The 27684-nt window shown below is 39.5% G+C and overlaps 1 protein-coding gene across 2 annotated transcripts in view; it reads right to left on the bottom strand.

Annotated features, from left to right (window-relative positions):
• The window catches only part of CSGALNACT2 (chondroitin sulfate N-acetylgalactosaminyltransferase 2), a 48261-nt gene extending 21167 nt beyond the window's left edge, over nucleotides 1-27094 (bottom strand). The window contains exons 1-5 of one of the 2 annotated variants that reach the window (XM_003271159.2): nucleotides 26966-27094; nucleotides 10024-10947; nucleotides 6980-7196; nucleotides 5308-5409; nucleotides 1861-2039 (exon numbers count right to left, since the gene is read on the bottom strand). In XM_003271159.2, the coding sequence (XP_003271207.1) occupies nucleotides 1861-2039; nucleotides 5308-5409; nucleotides 6980-7196; nucleotides 10024-10684 (1159 nt within the window). In that variant the 5' untranslated portion in view covers nucleotides 10685-10947; nucleotides 26966-27094. Of the gene's footprint in view, nucleotides 1-1860; nucleotides 2040-3529; nucleotides 3706-5307; nucleotides 5410-6979; nucleotides 7197-10023; nucleotides 10948-26965 lie in introns of those variants that run through there. The other variant, XM_030798490.1, reaches the window with a different exon arrangement.
• Between the last annotated feature and the right edge of the window lie 590 nt (nucleotides 27095-27684).

Genomic DNA, 27684 nt, shown 5'->3' with positions numbered 1-27684 from the left:
CGCCTCCCAGGTTCAAGCAATTCTTCTGCCTCAGCCTCAAAAGTAGCTGGGATTACAGGAACAAGCTACCACGCCCGGCTAATTTTTAATAGAGATGGGGTTTCAACATGTTGGCCAGGCTGGTATCGAACTCCTGACGTGAGGTGATCCGCCTGCCTCGGCCTCCCAAAGTGCTGGGATTACAGGCATGAGCCACCATGCCCGGCCTCTTTAATACTTTTAATTCTTTTAAATGAGCTAAAAAGCATTCAGCCACCATGCCCGGCCAAAAATTTCATTTTTAAAGACTAGGTCTCACTATGTTGCCCAGGCTGGTCTTGAACTCCTGTGCTCAAGTGCTCCTCCTGTCTCAGACTCCCAAGGTGCTGCGATTAAGGTGTGAGCTACTGTGCTCAGCAGCGCCCCCCAGTGTTTTTCTAATTGACTAATAAAAATGGTGTACAACATGATGTTTTGCTACATTCATACACTATGAAATGACTAAATCAAGCTAATAACCATATCCACCACCTCACATAATTAACATTTTTTTTTGGTGGTAAGAACATTTTTTAATGCTACTATTGGCTTAGCAATTTGTAAGTATACAATATATTGTTATTAACTATAGTCACCATGTTTGTATAACAGATTTCCTGAACTTACTCATCCTGTTGAGATTCTTTAATACTTTTTTTTGAGACGGAGTGTCACCCTGTCGCCCAGGCTGGAATGCAGTGGCGCGATCTTGGCTCACTGCAAGCTCCGCCTCTTGGGCTCACGCCATTCTCCTGCCTCAGTCTCCTGAGGAGCTGGGACTACAGGCGCCCACCACCATGACCGGATAATTTTTTTCGTATTTTTAGTAGAGACAGGGTTTCACCGTGTTAGCCAGGATGGTCTCCATCTCCTGACCTCATGATCCGCCCGCCTCGGCCTCCCAAAGTGCTGGGATTATAGGCGTGAGCCACCACCCCTGGCCTCTTTAATACTTTTAATTCTTTTAAATGAACTAAAAAGCATTTAAAATTTGATTTCAAAAAATGTCATCTTTTCATTAATTTTTTTTTTTTTTTTTTTGAGACGGAGTCTCACTCTGTCACCAGGCTGGAGTGCAGTGGCACGATCTTGGCTTACTGCAACCTCTGCCTCCCAGGTTCAAGCAGTTCTTCTGCCTCAGCCTCCCGAGTAGCTGGGACTACAGGCATGCGCCACCATGCCCAGCTAATTTTTGTATTTTTAGTAGAGATGGGGTTTCGCCATGTTGGCCAGGATGGTCTCAATCTCTTGACCTCATGATCTGCCCGCCTCAGCCTCCCAAAGTACTGGGATTATAGGCGTGAGCCCCTGCACCTGGCTATCTCATTAATTTTCAAAAAATATCTACAACTTAAAGCAAAGTATAGTAAATCACCCCAAAATGCACAGTCTGGAGATCAAGCACTATCTGCATCTAGACTTCCATGTGAGTGTGTGTGCACACATGCATGGGGGTATGTTTGCAGATGTGGACGCTATATGCCCAAAGCTGAGTGCTTCAGACTCTCACACACATCTCCATACCATCTGCTTAGCTCTTTTTCTGATCTCCACTGCTCCCGCCTCATCAATTTGTAGATATCCTGTTCCTCTGCATTTCTATATTTGGCTTCAAATGTAGTCACGGAAGTTGGACCCAAGAGAACAAGGGATATGAATTTCAAAGGGTCAAATTTTAAATTTCCTATTTAGTATTCCAGTTAAATTATGCCTAATATAACTTAAAAAAAATACTGGGGTTTAACTAAAACTTCTCCCTCAAAATCACTTGATTCAAACTATAGGACATGCTGACAACGTTCTAAATTCTATAGTCAGCTCATCTACCAACATTTTACGCACCTGGCTCAGCATTTAACCGGCAGCTGTTAAGGAATTCGGCTGAGAAATAGATATCAACATCACAGAAAAACATCAAGACCTCTCCCTTGTCCCAAGCTCGGGCACCCACATTTAGTCCTCGTCCACGATTAAATTCTTCATTCAACGAGACCAAGGTGTAATTGTGAAAATTAGACTCACTATGAGGAAAGCACACACAACAAATGGTAAGTCCCACTTAAAGTTATCTTCCTTCAACACAGCTTACAAAATATGTTTTACACTTCAAATATTTGATTATATTGGTTCTACATTCACACAGGGAAAGAAAAATCACAGCTTCACGTGTATGATTATCATCAGGGAGAGATATTCACCAAATGCCCACATTTGAGGCACATGTTGGTGGTATGAGGCTCCAAAAGTGTTAAAGTGGCCACTGACCTTTGGAATCTTAAACACCTTTTGGGGAGATGAAAAATACACAAATGGAAAAATAGCTGTAATGTCTGTTAATAAATAATGCATTCTAAATGGATAACACACACAAAGATCACTCTCCTCTTGCATCCGTTAGGTCTTTGCACACATGTCCCCTTATCAGAGGGATCCTCCCTGATACTACTTGAGAAGCAGCTGTGACCTCCCACTCCTTCGTCTCCATCCTCTTCCTCAGGCTGTTTTCCTTTATATTGCCAGACATGTTTGTTCCAGTGTCTCTCCCACTCTGTGGGAGCAGGGATTTCATTTTGTTCATTACTATGGACACAGTGTCCCCTGATGGAGTAGGAGTTCAATAAATATTTGCTGAATGAATGAATGAACAGCAGTTCTGAAAAATACATCGCTCATGTCTGGAGTAGTTAGAGAAGATGTTAGAAGTGGAACGTGAGTTATGCCTTGGTTAAAATGTTGAATTCAGTGGTGAGTGTAAAGGTCATTCAAAATAATTATTCTCAAAGGCAAAGAGGTAAGAATGTAGAAAGCATTTTAGAGAAAAGGGATCAGACAAATCAGATTGGTAGAAAAGGACCCTAAAATGGGAACAGTGAGATAAGAGTCAAAGGAATCCTAAAATGGGAACAATGAGAGAAGGGTCAGACTGAAGAGTACCTCCCATGCAAGGTTAAAGAAATCGGTCAGTATCCTAAAGGCAAAGAGAATCAGCAGGGCTTTTCTGCTAGGGCAGTGTTTCTCACAGTGAGGCCCCCAAACCCACAGCATCAGCTTCCCGTGTAAACGTGTCAGAGAAGCAAACTCTCAGACTACACCCAGACCCACTGAATCAGATGCTAGGGCTGGAGCCAAGCCTCTACATTTTCACAAGTCCTCCTGGTGACTCTGGCACTGAAGTTGGAGAATCACTCACTGCACTAGGGTGCAGCCTAATCAAAAAAGTAACATTTTAGGAGGATTATGCTTACAACAGTACAGAATGGGTAATGGAGAGATGGAACAAAGGCTCAAATAGTGCATGGAGTGGACTCCAAGTGCTCCGAGTGCTTAGGACTCTTCTCCCCGTCTTAAGGAATATAAATCTCTCCTCTGTTGGGGGAAAACTGCCCATTGCCACCCCACATACTCAGCATCAAGTGGAGGCACTGATCACAGAATACCCCTCACTCTCTGCCCACCCCAACCACAGTAATTTCTTACGGGTGGAGACCAAGCTTAAGCTGGGCCAGTCCCAATACCCCCACCCCACCTGGCCATAGTGATTGGCTCAAGAGTGGGCAACATGTCCTTCCCTGGGATTTTCTCAACTGGAGCTGGGAGAAAGCTCTTTCCTCTCTGATGGCAAAGCTGAGAAGATGTGAGCCCAGAGCCGCCAACAGTCATATCCCTCACCATGTGGAAGAAGCCAATCTGCAACAGGAGAATGAAGTCAACATGCAGAGAAAAACAGACAAGGAGACGAGAATTTTGATGGTATTTAAGTCTCTGGTTCCAATCCCTGAGAAACCAGAGTTGTTTTGATTTTCTTCTCCAAATTTGGTTGTAACAATCCCTTTATTTCTGGGAGGTATCCAAGATTCTTCAATACTGCTCCTATTTTCCTCAAGCAAGCTCAAGGTAGGTTTACACCATTTGCCACAGAAGTGTCTTGACAATACTTCGGTATTACCAGTGTGAGCTCGTGGCACTTAGTAGGTGATCTAAAAACACTAAGGAAGGACAGGAAGGGAAGAAATGGAGGGAGGGGGAACCAGGGTTAGGGTGGTGGCAGTAGCAAGGAAGAGATAGAGAAGAGGTCCTGTGAATTAAGTAGGAACTAACTAATTAGAGGTAACTGGAGGCAAAGAATAAGTAAAAGACTGTGGCTCTCAGAAGTCATGCCCAGATGGTGAAAATGGTTTTACTCTGAACTGAAAGAGGGCTATCAGGAGGAGGAGCTGGTGTAGGGAAGGGGAAGACAGTGAGTCGTGTCTATATACATCAAGACTCTGAGAATCCCTGCAGGTCAGGGACTCAGATTCACTCATCTGTGCCCACTCTTCTTCCAACTACCCCAGTCAGACTCCCAAGCTGTGTACCTGGAACACAGTAGGTAGGACTCAATGAATGTTAGTTGAATGATTTGAGAAGAATGGCTGATCAAATGTGGGCTCTTGGCAAATGGCCACAACTGGCAGAAAGGTAAAGAAGCAAGTAAAGGATATAGAGCTGGTGTGGTTAGAGATGATAATCAACCTAATAGTTTACATTACATCATACTTACATTTACAAAATAGTTACATTTTACAAACACAAGAAGAACATTTTGAGACAGAAATACTGGTTAGGTTGTCCAAGGTAAAAAAGCAATGAAAAAGAATAACAGAAAAGAATTTGGTGGTTAAGTCGTATCTTTGGGCCAATGATTTAGAAAGAAAAAGGCTGAGAAGCTAAAGAATTAATAATTAAGTACTAAGGGATTACTAATTCATCCATTCAAACCTCTGAGCATCTACTATGTGCCAGGTACTATATGACTTGCTTAGTTATGAACTACTGTCTCGTGATATTGAGCTGTGAAAGGACAGAAACATAACATTAGCGGCTGGGCACTTCAGAGTTGAGTGGGAGTTTCTTAAGGATATGGGAGACCTCAGCATTGTTAGCAAGGGGAGAAGAAGGAGCCTGAGGAAATGGAAGGAAAGAAAGGTGACAAAAAAGAGACAAGTTCAGAAGATGATTATGTCAAAGTGAAGGAATTAGATTTTAAAAAAAGGAAAGAGCAGCAAATACACAGAGGGTGAGTGGGCCACAGAGAGAGCATCATGCCAGGCTGCCTGCTAAGCAGTGAAGGGAAGTTGAGTCATGTAGGGTTGCAGGTGAAATGAGGAACTTATCATCACCACCACCACCCACATGCTCAGCCAATTTTAAAATTATAGTTACTAAAAATTATTAACTCATTACATATCTGAAATTCTCTTTTAGCAATGTTATATATCAAGGACTTCGCTGTAGATGTGGTTCACCAACCTTGTGACAGATTCTAGGATAGACTTGACTTTAGACAGTCCTTCTTTACCAAAATATACCACTGTGAGATGAATCTTCTTGTCTTGATGAATACAAACATCCCTAACAAAAATGAAAAATAAAAGTTTATTCAAGAAAACATGAGGCACTATTCAATCAGAAAGCAACCACAGGAAGCTTTAACAAGAAAATGAGGCATTACTGACACAGCAGTAAACATAAAAGTGGCAATACTGATGAATTATGGAAGGCACAAGGTCTATGCCTGAATGAGTGCACCCCTTGGAGGGCCATGGAAGCAGTCTGACATTGTTGCCATATTTCAAAACATTTTTTGAACTTTTGCTTTTGGATTGCTTTCAGAAGCAAATCACAAGCTATTCAAGGAAATAAACTCAATTGGTTCAGAACCAAATAAATAAATACTGACCTTTTGGATTAAGAGTTATTTTGTCTTCAGACTGGCTAATTCCAAAAATTATAACTATCATTAAGGAATAAATATTTGCCATGACTGAGATTACTTACTGTAAATAGTAATGTGGCCTTTGAAAGTAATTCCAAGAAAGGCAATAAAAAAATGCTTTAGGAAATCAGATCTCAAGTGAGCTATTTGGAACAGTAAATCTCACTTGGAAGTATGACTGCCAGACATTCGCTGCAGAACAGTTTTAATTAACCTTTTAAATCCAACAATTTCAATATGAGAATAAAGACTAGGATCACAAAGCACTAAACTAGTATATCAAAGTATCTAAAACATTAAAAATATTAAAGTATTAAAAACATGGAAACTGTTAAATCAAAAAGCAGCATTTTCCACAAATAGTTTTCATAATGTGTAGATAATTATTTAACACTTCAGCATTTTAAAGTAACCAAATTTGACAACATAAAAAAACTTTACAAATTCTCTGCTTTGCAAGATGAAATAACTTTCTCCAATTTTTAGTTTAATGTTTGTATGTCTAAATGTATTTCAATTAAAAAACTCAAATCATTCTCAAGGGGATTTTCTTGTGAGACACAAGTATTCTGTATCTTGATTGGGGTTGTGGTTTGTGAGTGTATACATTTGTCAAAAGACATTAAATCCCAGCCTGGACAACATGGCAAGACCCCCTCTCTACAAAGAATAAAAAAGATGGCATGCACCTGTGGTCCCAGCTACTTGGGAGGCTGAGGCAGGAGGATCACTTCAGCCCAGGAGGTTGAGGCTGCAGTGAACTGTGCTCACTCCACTGCATTCTAGCCTGGGTGACAGACAGAGTGAGACCCTGTCTCAAAAAAAAAAAAAAAAAAAAAAAACAACCAGTCATGGTACCTACATCCTTAAAATATGTGGATTTTACTGCATGTAAATTATTCCTTAGTAAAGTTGATTTTTTAAAAATTCAACTTGTCTTAAAATGAATTCACAAACAATTATCAAGGCCATCAAATTTAGTTTCTAATAGGTGTCACTCTCAATTTATTTCGTAGTTCAAATTGTCTATAACACAATATACTACACATGCTTTAAAAAAAGAGAGAATATAAAAAAAAAGTTCCCCTAAAGCCTATAAAATTATTCTAAGGAATTATAATCGGTGAAGATAAATTAAGGAAATCTGAGTAAAACGTGATTTTTTTTTAGGAGAATGTAGCTTAATCATTAAGCCCTGACAGTTACCTGAAGTTCTGCATAAACTGTACAAATGCTTCAGTTCTTTCAGCAAGTGGCACAATGATATTAATAATTGATCTAGTGATGTCAATCATCTCACTCTTCACTTTCATGAGAGGTCCAAAAGGGCGGAAGAGGGTCACATGTCTATATTCCATAAGGTCTGCTTTCTTGAAAAAGAGTTCATATTGCGTGCCCTTATCTCTCTCGGTGCGATAATAACCTAAAGGAAAGAGTTAGGAACAAAGACATCTCCATGTCAAAGTTTACAAATTCAATGAGAAGACAGATTTTACTCACTTAAACATAAAGGGTATTAAACCAGACCTGCAGGATTTTTACCTATTTGTAAAAATATTTATCCCCACTGCACAGTAACAATTACTCATTTAAAAGAAAAGGTTAAAAAAAAATGTTCACTGTTCTTTTATTCAATCTATAAAATATACTACAAATGACAATTATTCCTTTTTACATATGACTTTTTAAAAATACTAGAGCCTATCAATATGGTAACCATGATAAATAAAGAAATTACTTCTAGCACTATTAAAATCTAGACCCAAGAGCCAAAATTTCTATTGGTTTAGGTCAACTAAAAGAAATCGAGTGCCTTCATGTCAGTTATGTGATACAAAGAGTGCCACGTGGTCTCAATTTTGAGGATAGGGCCAGTCTAGTGAAGGAGACAGAAAAATAGACAAATAATAACAATATAGTGCTATGTGATATATATATATATATATCTGTATATATATGTGTATATACATACATACATATAAAATCACTGACTAGAGTGAAGTCAGACAAAGAAAAATTGGTACAGATTTAAACACAGTGATTTGAGATGCCTTTGAGAGAAAAGCATGAGCATCTACGAGGCAATCTGATTTTTTTTTTTTTTAGACAGTCTCTCACTCTGTCACCAGGCTGGAGTGCAGTGGTGCAATCTTGGCTCACTGCAACCTCCGCCTCCTGGGTTCAAGCAATTCTTCTGCCTCAGCCTCCTGAGTAGCTGGGACTACAGGCATGTGCCACCATGCCCAGCTAATTTTTGTATTTTTAGTAGAGACGGGGTTTCACCATGTTGGCCAGGATGGTCTTGATCTCTTGACCTCATAATCTGCCCACCTTGGCCTCCCAAAGTGCTGGGATTACGGGAGTGAGCCACTGCGCCCAGCAGCAATCTGATTTTTAAGTATGACGCTCAGGAGAGAGAAGGTTAGACCTACAGATGTGTGAGTCACTCAGTCAATATCTGGGTATAAAATGGTGAATAAAATAGACTTGGTTCCGACTCTCCTAAGGCTTACAGTTTAGTAGGAAGCACAAGCCAGGAAATGGGCAACGCCACATACTGTGACAAGCAGTATGAATGTACAGGTGACAAGAGCACACAGAAGTATGCTGTCTTAGACTTGAGGTTGCAGATGACTTCTCAGAAGAGCTAAAGTTTAGCTAAAGTTTAGAAGAGGGATAGGAATTAGTTGTCATTACTAATTATTAGTAATTATTCTCCCTGCAGTGGGCAGACAGTGGCATAGTAGAGGAAAAGTGAGGAACAGAATATGTTCCATTTAGAGAAAAATCCTGAAGTATCAGAATCCAAGGAGAGTTATAAGACAAAAGCAGGAGCTGCAGAATATAAAACTGGCACAGGTCCCTTTCTTTTTAGGTAGAGCTGATGTGAGGACATTTTACACATGTTACTTAGTTATCTTATTTCCTCCGCAGCTTCCAATTCTGCCATAAGCTACAAACATACAGTTAGAAGACAAAAAAGCTGAGCTTGCAGAAAAATCAGAAGAGTTTTGAGAAAAATAATCCATCAAAAATGGCAGGAAGTGACAGCAGAAAAAAGAGGAGGCCACAAGGAAAGGCAGCTGCAATGCCACTGCAAAGCATTAATGCCCTCCCTGATGGCCTCCAAAGGCCTCAGTGTATTATAATAATGCTACAGTGCAGCAAGTGATGGCCATGATGATTAGCAGTCAAAAAGTCTACATGTGCTATACCAGGGGTCCCTAACCTCCAGGCCACAGACCGCTACTGGTTCGTGGCCTGTTGGGACTAGGCGGCACAGCAAGAGGTGAGTGATAGGAGCCTGCCAAGCATTACCGCCTGAGCTCCGCCTCCTGTCAGATCAGCGGCTGCACTGGATTCTCAAAGTACAGCAAACTCTGTTGTGAACTGCGCATGCGAGGAATCTACACTGCACGCTCTTTATGAGAATCTAACTAATGCCAGATGATCTGAGGTGGAATAGTTTCATCCCAAAACCATCCTCACCATCCCATGGAAAAATTGTCACCCATGAAACCAGTCCCTGGTGCCAAAAAGGCTGGGGACCACTGTGATACAGTTTATACAATCAAGCAAAGAGAACTTTCAAGAAACATTTATTTTTATAATGGTTTAAGTCAGCAATTAAATGTCTAGCAGTGAGTGTAAAGGAGATGGGTAGGGATCTAGAATTATTACTGTTAAGATCAATCAATAAGTATCTTAAATTTTATAGCAGTGTTCTTCAACCTCTGAGTCATATCCCATCTTGATACATAAAAATTCCATACCCTTTCTGAAATATGTATTAGGAAAACAGGTATTTCCTTACTTTTCCAAATGCCAAATATACTTTTTAAACTATGTATAACCCCTTGTTCAGACATGCGCTTCTCCTTCCTCCAATACGAAAAATAGCTAGGAGTCTACTAATTTTTTCTTTCCTTTATCAAATGGTTTTCAAGTTTTGAGTTTTAGTTTACACATTTTTAAAAACATAAAAAAGAACACCAAGATCAGATAAGTGAGGAATATAAACATACACATGCAACAAGAGCTGTTTTATTCTATTTCCCCAGTCCTTATTCTCCATTTTTATTATGATCTCATACCTTTTTCCAGAAGGCCACTTAAAATTCTTGGTGCAATGAAGTGCGAAAACCTTAAGTGTTTTAATACTGTAGATAATGACTGACTTATATTACCAGCGTACAATACTAGCATTTGTCTTACTAACATAATATTGACCAACATATTTTTCACATTACCTTCTACGAAGTCATTTTCATTAAATATCAGTTTCTCTCCAAGGGGACCCTCCTCATCTTCTTGTTCATCATCTTCATCAGGATTATTAATGACCTCCAAGCCCGCTTCAATAACTTCCACCAATTCATCTCGTTTGTCTTTTCTAACTGGCTTTTCTTCAGGATGGCGAGTGAGACCCATTTCCAATTGAAATACTTTCATTAAGGTAAAACTTTCAAAGGGAATGACCCCATACTCACTCGGTAGTTTGGCCCCTATGCTAACTTCAGCTTTGTCAATTTGGGAATGAAGAAACTCTAAAAGATCACTAGGTGCTTGCTCTTTGTTGCTCTGATAGCCTATGCCATTAGCCCCTACATTCTTTCTTTCTTGCAATGACTTCATCTTCTCACTCATTTCTTGTAATTCTTGTTTTAGTTGGGCAATTTGGCGTTTCAGACTGGTTGCCCTGGTCTGATAATGTTCTTCTTGTTCCTGTAGGAGGGCTTGATAATACTCTTTACCATAATTTTCCCCAACAACACCAGGAAGAGATGCATTTCCATCAGTCTGGGGGGCACATTCCAGGAGGTACATAAATAATACCAAACTGCAGAGCAAAGCGAGGCCCAACAGCAACCAGTGGGTCCGGGTGTGAAGAATCAGTCCTCTTCTAGGCATTCTTATTAATGTGTATTTGCCTAACAAAATAAGCTCTTTGTGTGTTCATACCTTTAGTAAAAAGTTATCAAAAATTAAAAACAAAATCAGAATTTCCATAAAAGTTACCCAAATAATTCTGCCGTAGCTTTAAGTTTTTCTTTCTTCAGCAGTCATGACTACTTGCAGAAATGGGAAATTATGTATACTTTCTGTATTGTTACCATGATATCCAGAATAAAGCAATCTGATATATAAAATCCATTATATTGGTAGTGATTTTTCTGAAAGACACAGATCAGAATCAATCAGAATTTTGTTCCCTTAAGGATATCAAATTTGTTTGTGGCTTGAGTAAACTTAGCTACGTGACTACTATATGCAGAGAACTATGAGAGGTACTAATATAAGTTAGAATATTCAGTAAATACTTGGAGAATTTTTTCTTTTTTGAGATGGAGTCTCACTCTATCACCCAGGCTGGAGCGCTGTGGCACAATCTTGGCTTACTGCAACCTCTGCCTCCTGGGTTCAAGTGTTCCTTCCATCTCAGCTTCCTGAGTAGCCAGGACTACAGGCACCTGCCTACCACGCCCAGTTAATTTTTGTATTTTTAGTAGAGACAAGGTTTCACCATGTTAACCAGGCTGGTCCTGACCTCAGGTAATCTGCCCGTCTTGGCCTCCCAAAGTGCTGGGATTACAGGTGTGAGCCACTGAGCCTGGCCTGGGAGAATTTTTAAAAATACCTTACAAAACAATAAATTATGTATAATACTTTTAACTAATGTCTACACGGCTATAACTTGAATCAAAGAAACATTAAAATTACATTCAGCATAGTCTGTATTACATATATTCTACTGTTCTCTAATTATTTGAAAATTATATTGCCTATAACTCTTTATTAACATAGTATTTCAATTACCGCACCATTTCCCAACTAAAGCTTATGACCATTTGGGAACTGAGTTTATAGAAATTGTTTCTGTTATAGCAATAATGGTTTACTGGAGAGAGAGATTTTCTTCCAGTTTATTCAACTCAAGCATTCTACCTCATTAATTTCTACTGCTCAGCTCAGCCAATCTAGGAGCCTTAAAATTAAGTGGGGGAAAGAACAACTTCAAAAGCTCACAGACATCTGAAAAACACATTAAGAAAACATTTTTATATCCAATGTCCTCCAGTAGATTATTTATTTGCACATTAGATCACATAATTCTTTCCACTGTATTACGCATCAACAGATTTCCTACAAGTCTACAAAGGTTTGGAGTCTATATAAAGAAAAAACATGAAGAATTTAATCATCCTTATCAGCAGAGAAAAAAATTCAAAAACCACTTATACATTTATAAAATTACATGCTATCGTTCATGCCACAACCAGTTGTGCGAACTCTTCCATGTCTTTAATGATTCTTAACTCTAAAAATAGAGGTTTAACTCAGGACAAGGGAGGCAAGGAGACCTCCACTGCAAAGAGAACTTCCGTTGTAACAAAGTCCTTGTTGAGAAGGATAACGTGATATGACAGCAGGCTTTTAACAGTAATGGTTTTCTCACTGCAGCAAAACCTGGAAGATCACTACAGGTTATCAGTCCTAGCCACTTTTTTAATGAGTAGAAAAACCTGGATGCTTTCTGTGGCAAATGCTGCAATGCGTATTTTTTTTTTTTTTGTAACATGTCTGTATAAAACATAGGACAAATGAAAACTTCTTATGGCCAATATACCACAATTAATGGTCTTAACTCTCCTTATTTATTATTTTAGTAAACGAAATGATAACCAAGTATCTTGAAAAATTTAATTCACTACAAGGGAGTCTTTTTTTGTTATTTGTTTGAGACGCAGTCTTGCTGTCGCCCAGGCTGCAGTGCAGTGGCGCGATCTTGGCTCACTGCAAGCTCCGCCTCCCGGGTTCGCGCCATTCTCCTGCCTCAGCCTCCCGGATAGCTGGGACTACAGGCGCCGGCCACCACGCCCGGCTAATTTTTGTATTTTTAGTAGAGACAGGGTTTCACCGTGGTCTCATCTCCTGACCTCATGATCCGCCCGCCTCGGCCTCCCAAAGTGCTGGGATTAGCCACCGCGCCTGGCCAAGGGAGTCTTTTATTATTACAGCATCTCTCTTACTGATTATAAATCTTGTTTGAGTGATGCAGAAAAAAACAAAAAAATAGTTGGCTTTAAGAAATAGCATCTAATTAAAAAATAAGAATACAAAACTAGTATTATTTCCAGGACTTAACCATACCTCAAAACCATAATCCCTAACATAAGAAAACACTTGAATTTCATTATTTAAAAGATAAACCTAGCGGTATCTGTTTTAACTATTACTAGCCCATTTATTAGGAAAAAGAACTGAAAATGTGGAGACATAATCTTGTATAATAAAGATATACATACATACTTTAATAAAGATACACATACTTAAGCATATTATACTCAAAACTGAAGTGAAACTGGGTAACAGAACTACCACTATCTTTTATTAATATGGTACCTCATATGTTTTCTTTATATACACAATGTATTTTAGACTATGAGCTATAACTCAGACAATAGGTCACTACTGAAGTTTTACTTTTCAATAAAATAGAATGGAAAATATCAGTGGCAGTGTTAAAGCTAAGGTCATCTTTCTTCCTCTTCCCTTTAAGGGAAATACAGGTTTTGAGATATCCTACTTAATATTACAGTTGAATATTTTCCGATAAAATGAAAGAAAGGATATTGTAATTACTTCAGAATGTAAATGTTAGTTGCATAATTCTGTGGTTATTAAAAACGAAAGATTTCAATAAAAATCTTGTTTGCCTAGTTCCCGAAAGAAACTCTTTGGCCATAACCTAGAAGATTACATTATAACTGTTCTATCACATAAATATATTAAGAATATTAGAGAAAACATTTTTCTGTTGTTACATCTTGATTGTCATCATTCTATGAAATGTGTTTGTATCATGAGTACAGTTCATTCACAGCCCAGAGTTAATCCCAACAAGCCTTCTAAGCACAAATGCAGACAGTTAAGTTTTGAGGAGAGAAAAGGATAATGTGAAGATGGGAAAATAAGCTGTTAAAGGTATGTAACATGAAGCCAAAGATATCAGGATTGAAAGAAACCTTACAAGCCATCAATTCTAACTCTCTAAAACTGATTAAAAAACTGACTTCTTTTACAACCAAGATGAAGTAACGGGTCAGATTTACTCTCAGATTTGCTCTCTTTGGTTGTCTTGAAACAACCAAAAACAAACAAACAACTTTTCCTGCCAACAAACCCAAAATACGAAACAATGATTTTCAAGATATTTAACATCAGGTAACAAAGGACAGTGATCCCCAGAGAAACAAGTGGTTGCCAGCTTACTGCCTTAGTTTCTGAGCCACACAAGGAGGGGAACCTAAGCAGAGCCCAGCAGATTCCCTGAGTTGATGGGATGCAGCTCACGGTCTGAGGAGACCAAAGTATCTAGGATTAAAGCATATAGTACCAGAGTGGATACAGCTGCACACAGAGAGAACGCCAGAAATCTGAATAGGATATCCCATGGGTATTTGGCAGAGCACTGATCAGTGAAGGCTTATGAGGCAACTAACGGGCTAAGGAAAGGACCACACACAAAAGTAGAGGACACAGAACCCAGCATTCATACAGGGCCAGGATTAGTGCATGTTCCCAACAGACAGACTGGAAAACCTCAAAATTCCCAGGGCACTGGGTAGAGCACTCAAAAAAGTCTTGTCTCAGTAGTGGGAAATAATTAGCTCTAGACTAAACATGGCACTAATCCTGCCAATACATCTTAAAAGCAAGACTTGAAAGGATCACATTATTTCCAAGTAATAGCGCAACAAGCCTTAAGAATATTTATAAGAATATAGAAATATCCAGTACTCAACAAAATAAAATTCACAATATCTGGCATCTCAACAAAAATTACCAGGCATAAAAAAATATGATCCATAATGAAAAAAATCAACAATTAAAACTGACCAATGATTAGAACTGACAGATATGGGAATCTGCAGAAAAACAACACCAAAACAGCTATCATAACTGTATTTTTAAAATGATGTTTATGTTCAAAAACTTAAGTAGAGATATGAATGACATAAAAGAGATCCAAGTTAAACTTCAGGAGATGAAAATTTCAGTGTCTGAGATGAAAAATACACTGAATGGGATTAATGGCAGATTAGATATTTTAGAAGAAAATATTAGTAAACTAAAGATGTAGCAACAGAAACTATGCAACATACAGAAAGAAAAAAGAAAGAAAAATATAAACAAAGCATTGATAAGCTCTGGGACAACTTCAAACAGCCTAATATACATGTAATTGGAGTCCCCAAAGAAGGGGGAAGGAGTCAGGAGAAATACTTAAACAAATAAGGCTGAAAATTTCCCAAATTTGATGGAAACTATAAACACACATAAGAAGCTCAACCAATCCCAAATAGCCATAAAGAAAATTATAGCAAGGTACATGATAATCAAATTGCTCAAATCCAATGTAAAGAGAAAATCTTTAAACTGGCCACATGAAAAATGCACATCACATACAAGGAACAAAAGATAATAATGACAGATTACTCTTTAAAAACTGCAAGTAATTAGACAGTGGAACAATTATCTTTAAAGAACTAAAAAGAAAAATATGCCAGCCTACAATTCTATACCCAGAAAAATTATCTTTGAAAAAGGCAAAATACTTTCTCTACATAAAAAGCTAAAGGAATTCATCACCATCATACCTGTACTATAAGTCTTTTAGGCAGAGGAACATAATACCAGAAAGGAATATGGATTTATACAAAGCAATGAAAAACATCATTAATGTTAACTACATTGGTAACATAAGATTTTTGCTCATTATTATCTAAATCTCTTCAAAAGATAACTGAATAAAAGGGACAAAATCCTAGAAAGATAGAAACTAACAAAACTGATTTAAGAAGGAATACCAGATATGAATAGACTTATATGACAAAAGATTGAATTAATAATAACAAAAAAACTACTCACAATGAAAAGTCCAGGCCCAGAGGCTTCACTGGTGGAATCTACCAAACATTTATTTATTATTACTATTATTTTTTTGAGACGGAGTCTCGCTCTTGTTGCCCAGGCTGGAGTGCAATGGCGCGATCTCAGCTCACCGCAACCTCCGCCTCCCACGTTCAAGGGATTCTCCTGCCTCAGCCTCCCGAGTAGCTGGGATTACAGGCATGCACCACCACGCCTGGCTAATTCTGTATTCTTAGTAGAGATGGGGTTTCTCCATGTTGGTCAGGTTGGTCTTGAACTCCCGACCTCAGGTGATCCACCTGCCTCAGCCTCGAAAAGTGCTGGGATCACAGGCGTGAGCCACCACACCCAGCCTAGCAAACATTTAAATAAGAATTATTATTATTAAATAAGAATTATCTTCACAGACTCTTCCAAAAAAATAGAAGAAGAGGAAGCATTCTATAAGGTCAGTATCATCCTGCTACCAAATCCAAAGACATTAAAAGAAAACCATAGGCCAATATCCTATATGAATATAAATACAAAAATCCTCAACAAAATACTAGCAAAATGAACCCAGCAATATATAAAAGGAATCATACATCATGGCCAAATAAGATTTATCCCAGGACTGCAAGGTTGGTTTAACATCTGAAAATCAACTAATGCAATATACTGTATCAATAGAAGACAAAATTCACTTGATCGTCTCAACAGACATGGAAAAAGCATTTGACAAAATCCAACACCATTTCCTAATAAAAATCATTCAATAGGGGCTGGGCACGGTGGCTCACACCCGTAATTCCAGCACGTTGGAAGGCCGAGGTGGGCAGATCACAAGGTCAGGAGATAGAGACCATCCTGGCTAGCACGACGAAACCCCACCTCTACTAAAAATACAAAAAATTAGCCGGGTGTGGTGGTGGCATGCACCTGCAGTCCCAGCTACTCAGGAGGCTGAGTCAGGAGAATCACATGAACCTGGGAGGCGGAGGTTGCAGTGAGCCAAGACCGCGCCACTGCACTGCAGCCTGGGCGACAGAGCGAGACTCCATCTCAAAAAACCAAACCAAACCAAACCACACATCATTCAATAAACTAGAAGAGACCTTCTTAATCTAAGAAAAGGGACCTACAAAAAACCCATAGCTGATGTTGTATTTAATGATGAAAGACTGCATGCCTTCCCCCAAGATCAGGAATAAGACAAGGATGTCTGTTCTTGTCACTTCTATTTATATTGTACTAGAGGAGGTTCTAGCCAAGGCAATTAGGCAAGAAAATGAAATAAAAGGCATCCAGATTGGAAAGGAAGAAGTAAAACTATCCTTATTTGCAGATGATATGATCTGTATGCAGAAAATCCTAAGGAATTCACTAAAAATCTATTATAACTAATAAATGAGTTCAGCCAGTTGTAGGATACAATATCAATATACAAAAATCAATTGTATTTCTATATATTAGCAACAAGCAATCTGAAAATGAAATTTAAAAAAATCCTGTATACAATATGGCATCAAAAAGAATAAAATAGGAATAATGTTAACAAAAGAACTGTAAGACTTGTATTCATAGAAACTACAAAACATTGTTGGAAGAAATTTAAGATTTAAATAAACAGAAAGACACCACACTCATGATTGGAAGGCTTAATATTGCTAAAATGGTAATATTCCCCAATTAATGCACAGATTAAACACAATCCTCTTCAAGAATCCCAGTGGACTTCTTGCAGAAATTGGTAAGCTGATCTTAAAATTTATACAAATTCAAGAAACCCAGAATAACCCAAATAATATTGAACAAGAAAAATGAAATTGGAGGAAAACACTTCCCAATTCCAAAAATTACTACAGAGCCACAGGTAATTAAGACAATGTGGTATGGCATAAAAATAGACATATAGTCAATGGAATGGAACTTAAAGCCCAAAAATAAATCGTCACATTTATGGTTAGTTGATTTTCAACAAGAGTAGCAAGCCAGTTCAATGGGAGAAAGAATAGTTTTTTCAATAAATAGTACTGGGACAACTGGATATTTACAGGCAAAAGAATGAAACTAGACTCCTACTTCACACCACATTCAAAAATTATCTCAAAATGGGTCAAATATCTGAATGTAAGAGTCAAAACTAGAAAACTCTTAGAACAAAACCTATGTGTAAATATTTGTGACCTTGGATCAGGCAACAGCTTCTTAGATATGACACCAAAGACAAAACAAATATTAATTGGACTTCATCAAAATAAAAAAACTTGTGTTGCAAAGGACATCATCAACAAAGTGAAGAAATAACCCACACAATTAGAGAACATTTGTAAACCATTTGTCTTACTTTAAAAAGCAAAAAAAAAAAAAAAAAAAAAAGATAACTCAACAAGCAAAAGATCTGAATAGACATTTCTCTAAAGAAGATATATAAATGGCCTATATAAGTACACGAAAAGATGCTCAACACCATTAGCCAAAAAGGAAATGAAAATCAAAAGCACAATTAGACACCACTCCACATCCACTAGCATGTAATTCAAAGTGAATCACAGACCTAAATGGAAAACCTAAAACTATAAAACTAAAAGCAAGCATAGGATAAAATCTTTGTCACTCTGAGTTAGGCAAAGATTTCTTAGATATGATATTTAATAGCATAAATGATAAACTGAATTTCATCAAAATTAGTCATCTGTGCTCTTTCAAAGACATTGTTAAGAGAATGAGAAGACAAGTGATGGACCTGGAGAAAATATGGGCAAAGCATGCATCTTATAAAGGACTTGTACCAAGAATATATTTTAAAATGATCAAAATGAAATAATAACAAACACAACTCAATTAAAATGTGGGAAAAGGCCTGAACCCTTCAAATAAACACTTGAAAAAGATGCTCAACATTGTTAGTCATTAGAGAAATGCAAATCAAACCATAATGAGACACCACTACACAGAAGGGCTAAAAATAGAATGGCTAACATTAAAAAGAATGACAACAAGTGTTGTTAATGTGGAAGGAGTAGAACTTTCATACACTGTTGATGGGAATATAAAATAGTTTTGTTAATAAGTTACGAACTTAACAAGTTAGATTATTTTCTTATTAAAAAAAAAAAAAAAGACAGGATCTTGCTCTGTTACCAGAGCTGTAGCGCAGTGCCTCTATCATATTATAGCTCAATGCAGCCTAACTCCTGGGCTCAAGTGATCCTCCTGCCTCAGCCTTCCGAGAGTATCTGGGGCTACAGGTGGGAGCCACTACACCTGGTGGGATGGCTAATATTGAGTGTCAACTTGACTGAACTGAAGGATACCAAGTATTGTTCATGGGTGTGTCTGTGAGGGTGTTGCCAAAGGAAATTAACATTTGAGTCAGTGGACTGGGAGGGGTAGACCCACCCTCAATCTGGGTGGGCACCATCTAATCAGCTGCCAGCAGGGGCAGAATAAAGCAGCAGGAGAAGATGGAAGAGCTGACTTGCTGGTTCTTACGGACTTCATCTTTCTCCCGTGCTGGATGCTTCCTGCCCTGGAACACCAGACTCCAAGTTCTTTAGCTTTTGGACTCTTGGATTAACATCAGTGGTTTTCCAGGGGCTCTTGGGCCTTTGGCTGCACAGACTGAAGGCTGCATTGTTAGCTTCCCTACTTTTGGGACTCGGACTGATCCACCACTGGCTTCCTTGCTCCTCAACTTGCTGATGACTTATCATGGGACTTTACCTTGTGACGGTGTGAGTCAATTCTCCTTAATAAACTCCCTTTCATATATACGTATATCCTCTTAGTTCTGTCCCTCTAGAGAACCCTAAGACACTTGGCTAATTAAAAAAAAAAATTTTTTTTTTTAGAGAGAGTCTTGCTATGTAGTCCAGGCCAAGTTTCTTAATAAGTTAGTAAGCCTTCTCATATGATCCAGCCATTCCATTCCTAGATATTTACCCAAAAGAAATGAAAGCACATATTCATACTATTAAAATAAGATGGAGACCAGGTCTGTAAATCCCCTGAACAGACAAAGCCAGTTAAGCCATTAAAACAACCTTGACCTTGCAAATATAAGCAAAACTTAATTTGGGCTGTTTGCAAATGTAAACTTTGGTTATTTTTTGTCTGTGCCTATATTAAAGAAAAATTAGGCTTGGGCATGGTGGCTCATGCCTGTAAGCACCTGGGGAGGCTGAAGCAGGAGGATCACTTGAGGCCAGAATTTGAGATCAGCCTGGGCAATATAGCTAGCGAGACCTTGCCTCTATAAGAAATTAAAAAATTAGCCAGGCGTGGCGGTGCATGTCTGTAGTTCATGTTGTCCTGGTTACTTGAGAGGCCGAGGTGGGAGGATCACTTGAGCCCAGGAGTTAAAAGCTGCAGTGAGCTACGATCGCACCAAAGCACTCTAGCCCTGTCTCTTAAAAAAAAAAAAAAAAAAAAAAAAAAGAAACAAACAAACTTAGGCTATGCCAATTAGAAGCCATCAACTAACTTATATAACTAGGGACTTTCCAATAGGATGGACTAAACAAGGCAACTATATAAATACAATTAATCAAAATTTTTTTTGCCTTGCTTCCTTGTTCATCCTATAGAAGTCTTCCACTTGCATTCCTTTGGTGGAGTCCCAAATCACTTTTGATTTGTTGCTGTCTGATTCATGAATTGCTGTTTGCTCAGACAAACTCTTTAAAATTTTATTCTACCTCAGTTTATACTTTAACAATACCAAAACCTGTACACAAATGTTCATAGCAGCTTATATGTGTACAGCCCAAAACCAGAAACAACCCAGTGTCCACCAACAGGTGAATGGACAAACTGTAAAACAGACACACAATGGAACACTGCTTAGCAATAAAAAGGAATAAACTCTGACACATGCTTCACCATGGATAAATATCAACAATTACTCTGAGTAATAGGAGCCAGGCAACAGAAGTACTTACTATATGATTCTATTTATATAAAATTTTAGAAAATGCAAGGTAATTTGTAGTTAACTGAAAGTAAATCAGTCAATGATTGCCTGTGGGAGGTAGTACCAGGAAGGAATTATAAAAAGGGATGAAAAAACTTTTGGGAGTAATGGATTTGCTCATTACTTTGGTTGTAGTGATGATTTCACAGGTGTACACATATGTTAAAACTTATCAAATTGCACACTTTAAATATGTGTAGTTTATTTTATGTCAATTATACCTCAATGAAGCTGTTTAAAAAATAAAGCCAAGTCAGATTCAGTAGTGGTGCCAAAAAGGCATTTGTAAAAAAACAAACAAAAAAACCCTCCAGTTTGTTTAGTGAAGTATAAAGATTTGTTGATTACGAGTTTGCATTTAAAAAACAAAACTAAGCCCCTCATCTCCCCAAAAATAGAGTACTACATATTTACATATTCCTCTAAAGGTCTTACCATATCTTTTCTCTTTGCCTTGTGACTTGGAGACAACAGAAGTGTTAAAGATAGTTAATTCTACAGCACTGGTCCCTTACATAATAATATGACCCTTAAAGAGTTTCTACTCAATCTTGATTATACACAATTTTTGGTACTACGAACACAAATGTTATGCATCATTTCCAGGACATGTACATTGCATGCAGTATGTCAAGCTAACCTGCAAGACTAATCTACTGCCCTCTGAAAGATATAATCCATTTGAGTCTATTATAAAACATATTCTGTATAATCTTCCTAAATTTTCTGCACAGAACAATTTCTCATTAAAGTTTTCAAAAACTAAATTTATAATTTTGAGTTCATTTTTTACAAAGCAAAAACAAAGCCACGCAATTATTTGGAAAACATAACCAGTCAGAAAACTAAACCATTATGAAGTGTATATATCTAGGAAGGAGGAGATCAGAACGTTTTATTTCTTGATAAGTTCTTGATTACTTGATGAGTATTACAGTGATGCATGGGTTGTCAACATGCTATTGAATAAGTGGTCTGTAAGTACTGATCATCTGAAAGCAGCACTTTTTCAACAAATACTTGATTACCTACTGTGTGTCAGGCACTGTGCTGAGTACCAAGGACAAGTAATATCAAATGGATCCTTTTGACAGGGTGTTTCTGGAGAAAACTATAATCATGGTACCTGGATTTCAGCAAGACAAAGGAGAAAACAAGTTAAAGAGTCAAATGTAACAGCTACTTAATAGCTATGTAATCTTGGGCGTAACACTTCACCTCCCAGGGCTTCCTCTAAAAAATGAGGCAGTTTTGCCTGACGGTCAATGTTCCTTCCAAGATACTATGATTCCATTAGTTAAACCATACACACACACACACACACACACACACACACACACACACACACACACACACATTTTTGGAGAGCAAACTTGATTTAAATGCACAGGCCATTTAATCCAACAATTCACAATTCCACTTTCCTGATTCTATACTACAGAAGTATCCATTCTACTATATAAAGTCACATACATAGGATGTTTATCAGTGTTATACGTAACAGCAAAATAAAAGTATAAGCAACTTAATGTTCATCAGTAGAGGAAAGGTTAAATTAACTGAAGACATTTATACAACAGAATATTTTAAAGGAATTAGGTACATCTTTATGTGCTGATGTAGATAATACCTACAAAATGGTGTTACCATGTTGCAAATATTTTTTCTCAGTTTGTCTTGTCCACAATAGGCTTGGGAGCCAGATGGCCTGAATTCAAAGATCTGCATCATGGTTTCCTACTCTTCATTACAGACAAATTCCGTAATATATGCAAACTTCAGTTTCCTCCTCTGTTAAGTGGGAATAATTACAGAAACTACCTTAGAGTATAATTATAACACTTATTCAAGTAAAACATGACAAGCATAAGTGCTCAGTAAGTGTTAAATATTATTTCCTATTAAGCAAAGTTTTGTTGGTGGTGGTGATGGTGGTAATAGACTCAAATCTATCAATCTTTTCCTACTTCTTGATTTTAGCTTCCCTACCTGAACTAATCCTAATAAAAGTAATTTTTCCCTCAAATAGATAGCTAATTCTTGCCATTTATCATGCAATCCATGCTCTTGTCACTAGTTTGAAATGCCACCTTTATCATTAGCAAAATTCCTATATATGCATAAGTCCATTTCTGACCTCTAAACCAGGAATCAGCAAATATTTTAGGTCAGAGAGTAAATGTCACAACCAGTTGATTCTGCCTTTGTGGCACAAAAGCAGTCACAGATGATATGTAAGTGAATGAGTATAGTTGTGTTCCAAGAGACATTGAAATTTGAACTTCATATACTTTTCCTGGGTCATGAAGCATTATTTTCTTTTTCTCCTCAAAGCATTAAAAAGTGTAGGGCTGGGCACGGTGGCTCACGCGTGTAATCCCAGCACTTTGGGAGGCTGAGGCAGGCGGATCACGAGGTCAGGAGTTTGAGACCAGCCCGAGGAACATGGTGAAACCCCGTCTCTACTAAAAATACAAAAATTAGCCGGGCATGGTGGCATGTACCTGTAATCCCAGCTACTCAGGAGGCTGAGGCAGGAGAATCATTTGAACCCAGGAAACGGGGGTTGCAGTGAGCCAAGATCGCGCCACTGCACTCCAGCCTGGGCGACAGAGTGAGACTCTGTCTCAAAAATAAATAAATAAATAAACAAATAAATAAATACAAAATAAAAAAATAAAAAGTGTAAAAGCCAGTCTTAGATCACAGGCTATACTAAAATAGGCAGCCAGCCATACTGGCAACCCCTGCTTTAGCTTCTAAAAAATTTTTACACTTTAAAAATTTCACAAAATAAATACATGTAACATCATATAAGACATTAAACATCATATAAGGGCACACAACCCCAATCTCTGCTGTGAGCTGGTAGGGAAGAAGAGTGGGGAACAGTCAGCAAACCTAACACATCTTTCCATAAGCTCTCGGAAAAGGCATACTTCTTGTTCATCCGCACTGTACAGACAAAGAAACAGACCAGAGAGGGAAGGGTTGATCTATATTTGCCAGTCCTTTGTCCTCTGATACTTATTTCTCCCTGGCTCAGGCTGCCCAAGCCTCTGCCTGGACACTCCTACCTTCAGGATCTCTGTTATCTCTGTGGTTATTTCTTCTTTTCCTATTTCTAATGCCTCCTGGAACTCCTATTAGATGTATATTGACTTTTCTAGATCCACTTTGCATGTCATGGCTAGTCTTTCCCACTTTCTTTTTCTTTCTTTCTTCCTTTCTTTTTTTTCTTTTGAGACAGTTTCACTGTCAGCCAGGCTGAAGTGCAGTGGCAGCCTCCACTGCCTGAACAGCTGAGACGACAGGTGTGCCCTACCATACTGCTAATTTTAAAAATTATTTGTGGCAGGGTACGGTGGCTCACGCCTGTAATCCCGGCACTTTGGGAGGCCGAGGCAGGTGGATCATGAGGTCAGGAGATCGAGACCATCCTGGCTAACACGGTGAAACCCCGTCTCTACTAAAAATACAAAAATTAGCCGGGCATGGTGGCGGGCGCCTGTAGTCCCAGATACTCGGGAGGCTGAGGCAGGAGAATGGCGTGAACCTGGGAGGCGGAGCTCGCAGTAAGCTGAGATCGCACCACTGCACTCCAGCCTGGACAACAGAGCCAGACTCCTTCTCAAAAAAAAAAAAAAAAATTATTTGTAGAGACAGGGTCTCATTATGTTGCCTAGGCTGCTCTCAAACTCCTGGAATCCAGCGATCCTCCTGCCTCGGCCTTCCAAAGTGTTGGAATTACAGGCATGAGCCACCACACCTGGCCCTTTCCTACTTTCCATGTTTAAATATTCAAGAATCAATTGCTTTTTTTCATGGCAGCCTGTATGTGTTCGGTAGGCATAATACCTTAACAAATTTGAAGATATTAATACTTACTTTAAAGTTTTCTTTTGTCTTACATTAGCGCCACTGCTTCAGTGCCTAGCTTTTTTATTTGTTTGGTCTGAAGCTTCTCTTAGATGCTACTGATTTCCCACAAATGTTTAGTGATTTTTGTTCACATTATAAATGTGCTAGTAGTATCTCAGTCCATATGAAAATCACTGTACTCCTGCTGTGAATTCACATTTGTAACTAGCCCTATAATTCAATTTTACACTTATACCTAGTGCTTTGTAGCATGACAATAACAATGTAAGTTCTTTGACTTGCAGTCCCATGATTCTTCAATCCACTTTCAGTCATATCCTTTTGGTATTTCATTTCCTCTAAAAAACCACTAACTTGAGTAACACAGTTCTTAAGTAAATGTTATGCTAAACTTCAGAGTCAGATCCTCACCAGCTCTAACAGACTTGTCTTAACAGTTAAACAAACAATGACAGTCCGACAGAAGACGGTCAGAAATGTGCAATTCAACGGGTAAATAACATGGTAATGAATCAATCACTTACGTCTTGAACTCATAATAGTTATGCTTTTTTTAAAACCAAACTTGAATGTTATATTAGTTAAAATAACAAATTCTATTACATTAAAAAAAAGATGACTCCATGTTGGTTAAATTTTCTGCCTTTGGTTGGTAATGGTATGGTTGGTAATGACTCCATGTTGGTAATTTTCTGCTTATGCCATGACTCAGTCATTCTATAGCTGACAGAAATGTATACAGATGCTCACCAAGACATTTAATTTACAAGAATGTCCTCAGTACTCTTTTTTTTTTTTTTCTTTTTGAGACCGAGTCAGGCTCTGTCGCCCAGACTGGAGTGCAGTGGCATGATCTCGGCTCACTGCAACCTCCACCTCCTGCCTCAGCCTCCCGACTAGCTGGGCTTACAGATGCCCGCCAGCACGCCTGGCTAATTTTTGTATTTTTAGTAGAGATGGGGTTTCACCATGTTTGCCAGGCTGGTCTCTAACTCCTAACCAAGCGATCCACCCGCCTTGGCCTCCCCAAGCGCTGGGATAACAGGCCTGAGCCACCACGCCGGGCCCACAGTATTCTTAATATCCAAAATACATCATATACAAAAATTGGGAACATAAATGGCCATCAACTGAAGCGTAGTCACATATTATTCAACAGACTATTACACAGTAATAATACAATACCATGAAATAGCATGCGTGTGTGTGTGTCCCACAAACAATATGCTGAGAATACTATGCGATTCCATTAACATGAAGCTCAAAACAGAGAAAACTAAAAGCTGATAAGTTAGAATACAGATGGGAAAACAAGGATATAACTGACTCAGAAGAAGCACAGGAGAACAGGATGATGGAAATGTTCTACGGTTATAATTTGATATATCTGGTGGTTCCACACGGTAATAAGTATGTAAAAATTCATTGAGCTGTACAATTAAGATTAGTGCTGTTATTGATTTCATATGTATTTTATGCCTCCACAAAAACAAAGAGAAAAATGCAGCTTCTAAACTGGTTGGAACTGTGCTTATTTAGGCCAAAATCCTCTGAGCCACAAATATTGGAAATCTAACATCTTTTTTCATTCTTTTAGTTACATGACAACTTTAAACAAATGGTACAAGAATAATAATACAAAATGAACGCTAACACTCAGTCCTAAAATACTTGGCTTCTTACTTCCAAGATCGAAGCTACTATTTTAATACAACATTCAAAAAACAACATTAATTACCAGACATGAAGGCCCTGCTCCTGCGAGCCTTGAATGACGGTGAAACGTCACGACATCCCACATCTATCTCAAAAGCACGCTAGAAAATGCCTTCAAGTTTAACAAGCCAAGGACTGAGGAAGAAAAGCTTCAGATGTATAATCAAACTATCATACCGCCAATACCATCATCACAAACAGAAGTATCACTGTCGTGCTTCCTGCGTTGCTCAAGGGTAGAGTCATTTTTAAGGTGCATTCTCCGACAACGCCAGAGGCTCCCCGTCTCCTCCGCCCCACTAAGCCCTCCACGACAGAGCATCTTTACCGGCGCTCGCTCTGCCATCTACAAATAAAGAGGGGCTACGGGCAGAACTATTTTAACGCGATGACGAGGTCACCACTGACTAAAAAAGTTTATCCACTGAGAGGAGCAGAGATGGTGATGAATAGGTAAAACAACAACAACAACAACAAAAAAACCCAACACTGACAAGCGAACCAACCGTCTCTGGCCGCGCTTTCCCTAAAACCGGAGCCGACTCCGGCAGGCTCATTCCTGAGAGACAGGGCTCCCCGCAGAACCCGTCCGTGAGGCTACCCCACTCGACCAGACAGGAGCCCGCAGCCCCGGCGTCCGCACCGCCCGGGCCGGAGCCGGCGGGAGTCGCGGACCGGCGGGCGAGGCCGGGCCAGGTACTCACCGCGTTCGCCCGCTATGCGCTCCGCCGCCTCCTGCGCCGCGGGCACACCAGGGCGGCGCCTCACGCCTTGCGGCCGCCGCCGCCGCCGCCTCAGCCACCCACCCCCCCGGGCGCGCCGCCGCGCCTGAGCGGCCACTTCCGGCGCGCGCGAGGAAATGAGGCCGCCGCGCGCCCGCGGCCCCGCCCAGGAAGCTCCGCTACTGGCAGCTGGGTACTGATTCATCACCGACGTGTTAAAGTATCCGTGTGTGTGCCTCCAAAAACCGTTTGTGGAGGCAGCAGAGTGCCCGAGGCAGGAAAGCGCTCCGGCCTGGAGGCGCCCCTGCCCGGACTCGTGGACTGCAGCGCTGTCCCGCCCGGGAACCGATCCTGGGAGTCCGAGCGGGGCCGCGGGGCCTGCGTGGCAGCCGACCCGAGGGCTTCGGGCCGCGGGGCTGTGGAGCGCCCTTTTGCGCTGGGCCGCCGGCAGCCGTGAGCGCATCACTGCATTTCCCTGGAGGAGTTCCCTCATCTGTTGAATGAGGGAGTTCAGGCGGACACGCTGGGGAATGGCTTCGAGCTCACACACTGATTTTCGTGAGTGGAAAGAGAAGCCCTTTCCTAGGCGTCTTCCATGCCACTGCGTGTTTCAGGGTCCTCCCCGGGCTCTCTGTCTCCCACGCCACCCCGAGCACTGCCTGAGCCGGCGAGCGAAGGCACGGCGGCGCCGAGAGCCGGCT

The sequence above is a fragment of the Nomascus leucogenys genome, chromosome 18 (assembly GCF_006542625.1).
Source record: "Nomascus leucogenys isolate Asia chromosome 18, Asia_NLE_v1, whole genome shotgun sequence".
NCBI lineage: Eukaryota > Metazoa > Chordata > Mammalia > Primates > Hylobatidae > Nomascus > Nomascus leucogenys.
The sequence above is the reverse complement of the archived record's forward strand: the minus strand, read 5'-3'. Positions and strand labels throughout refer to the sequence as shown.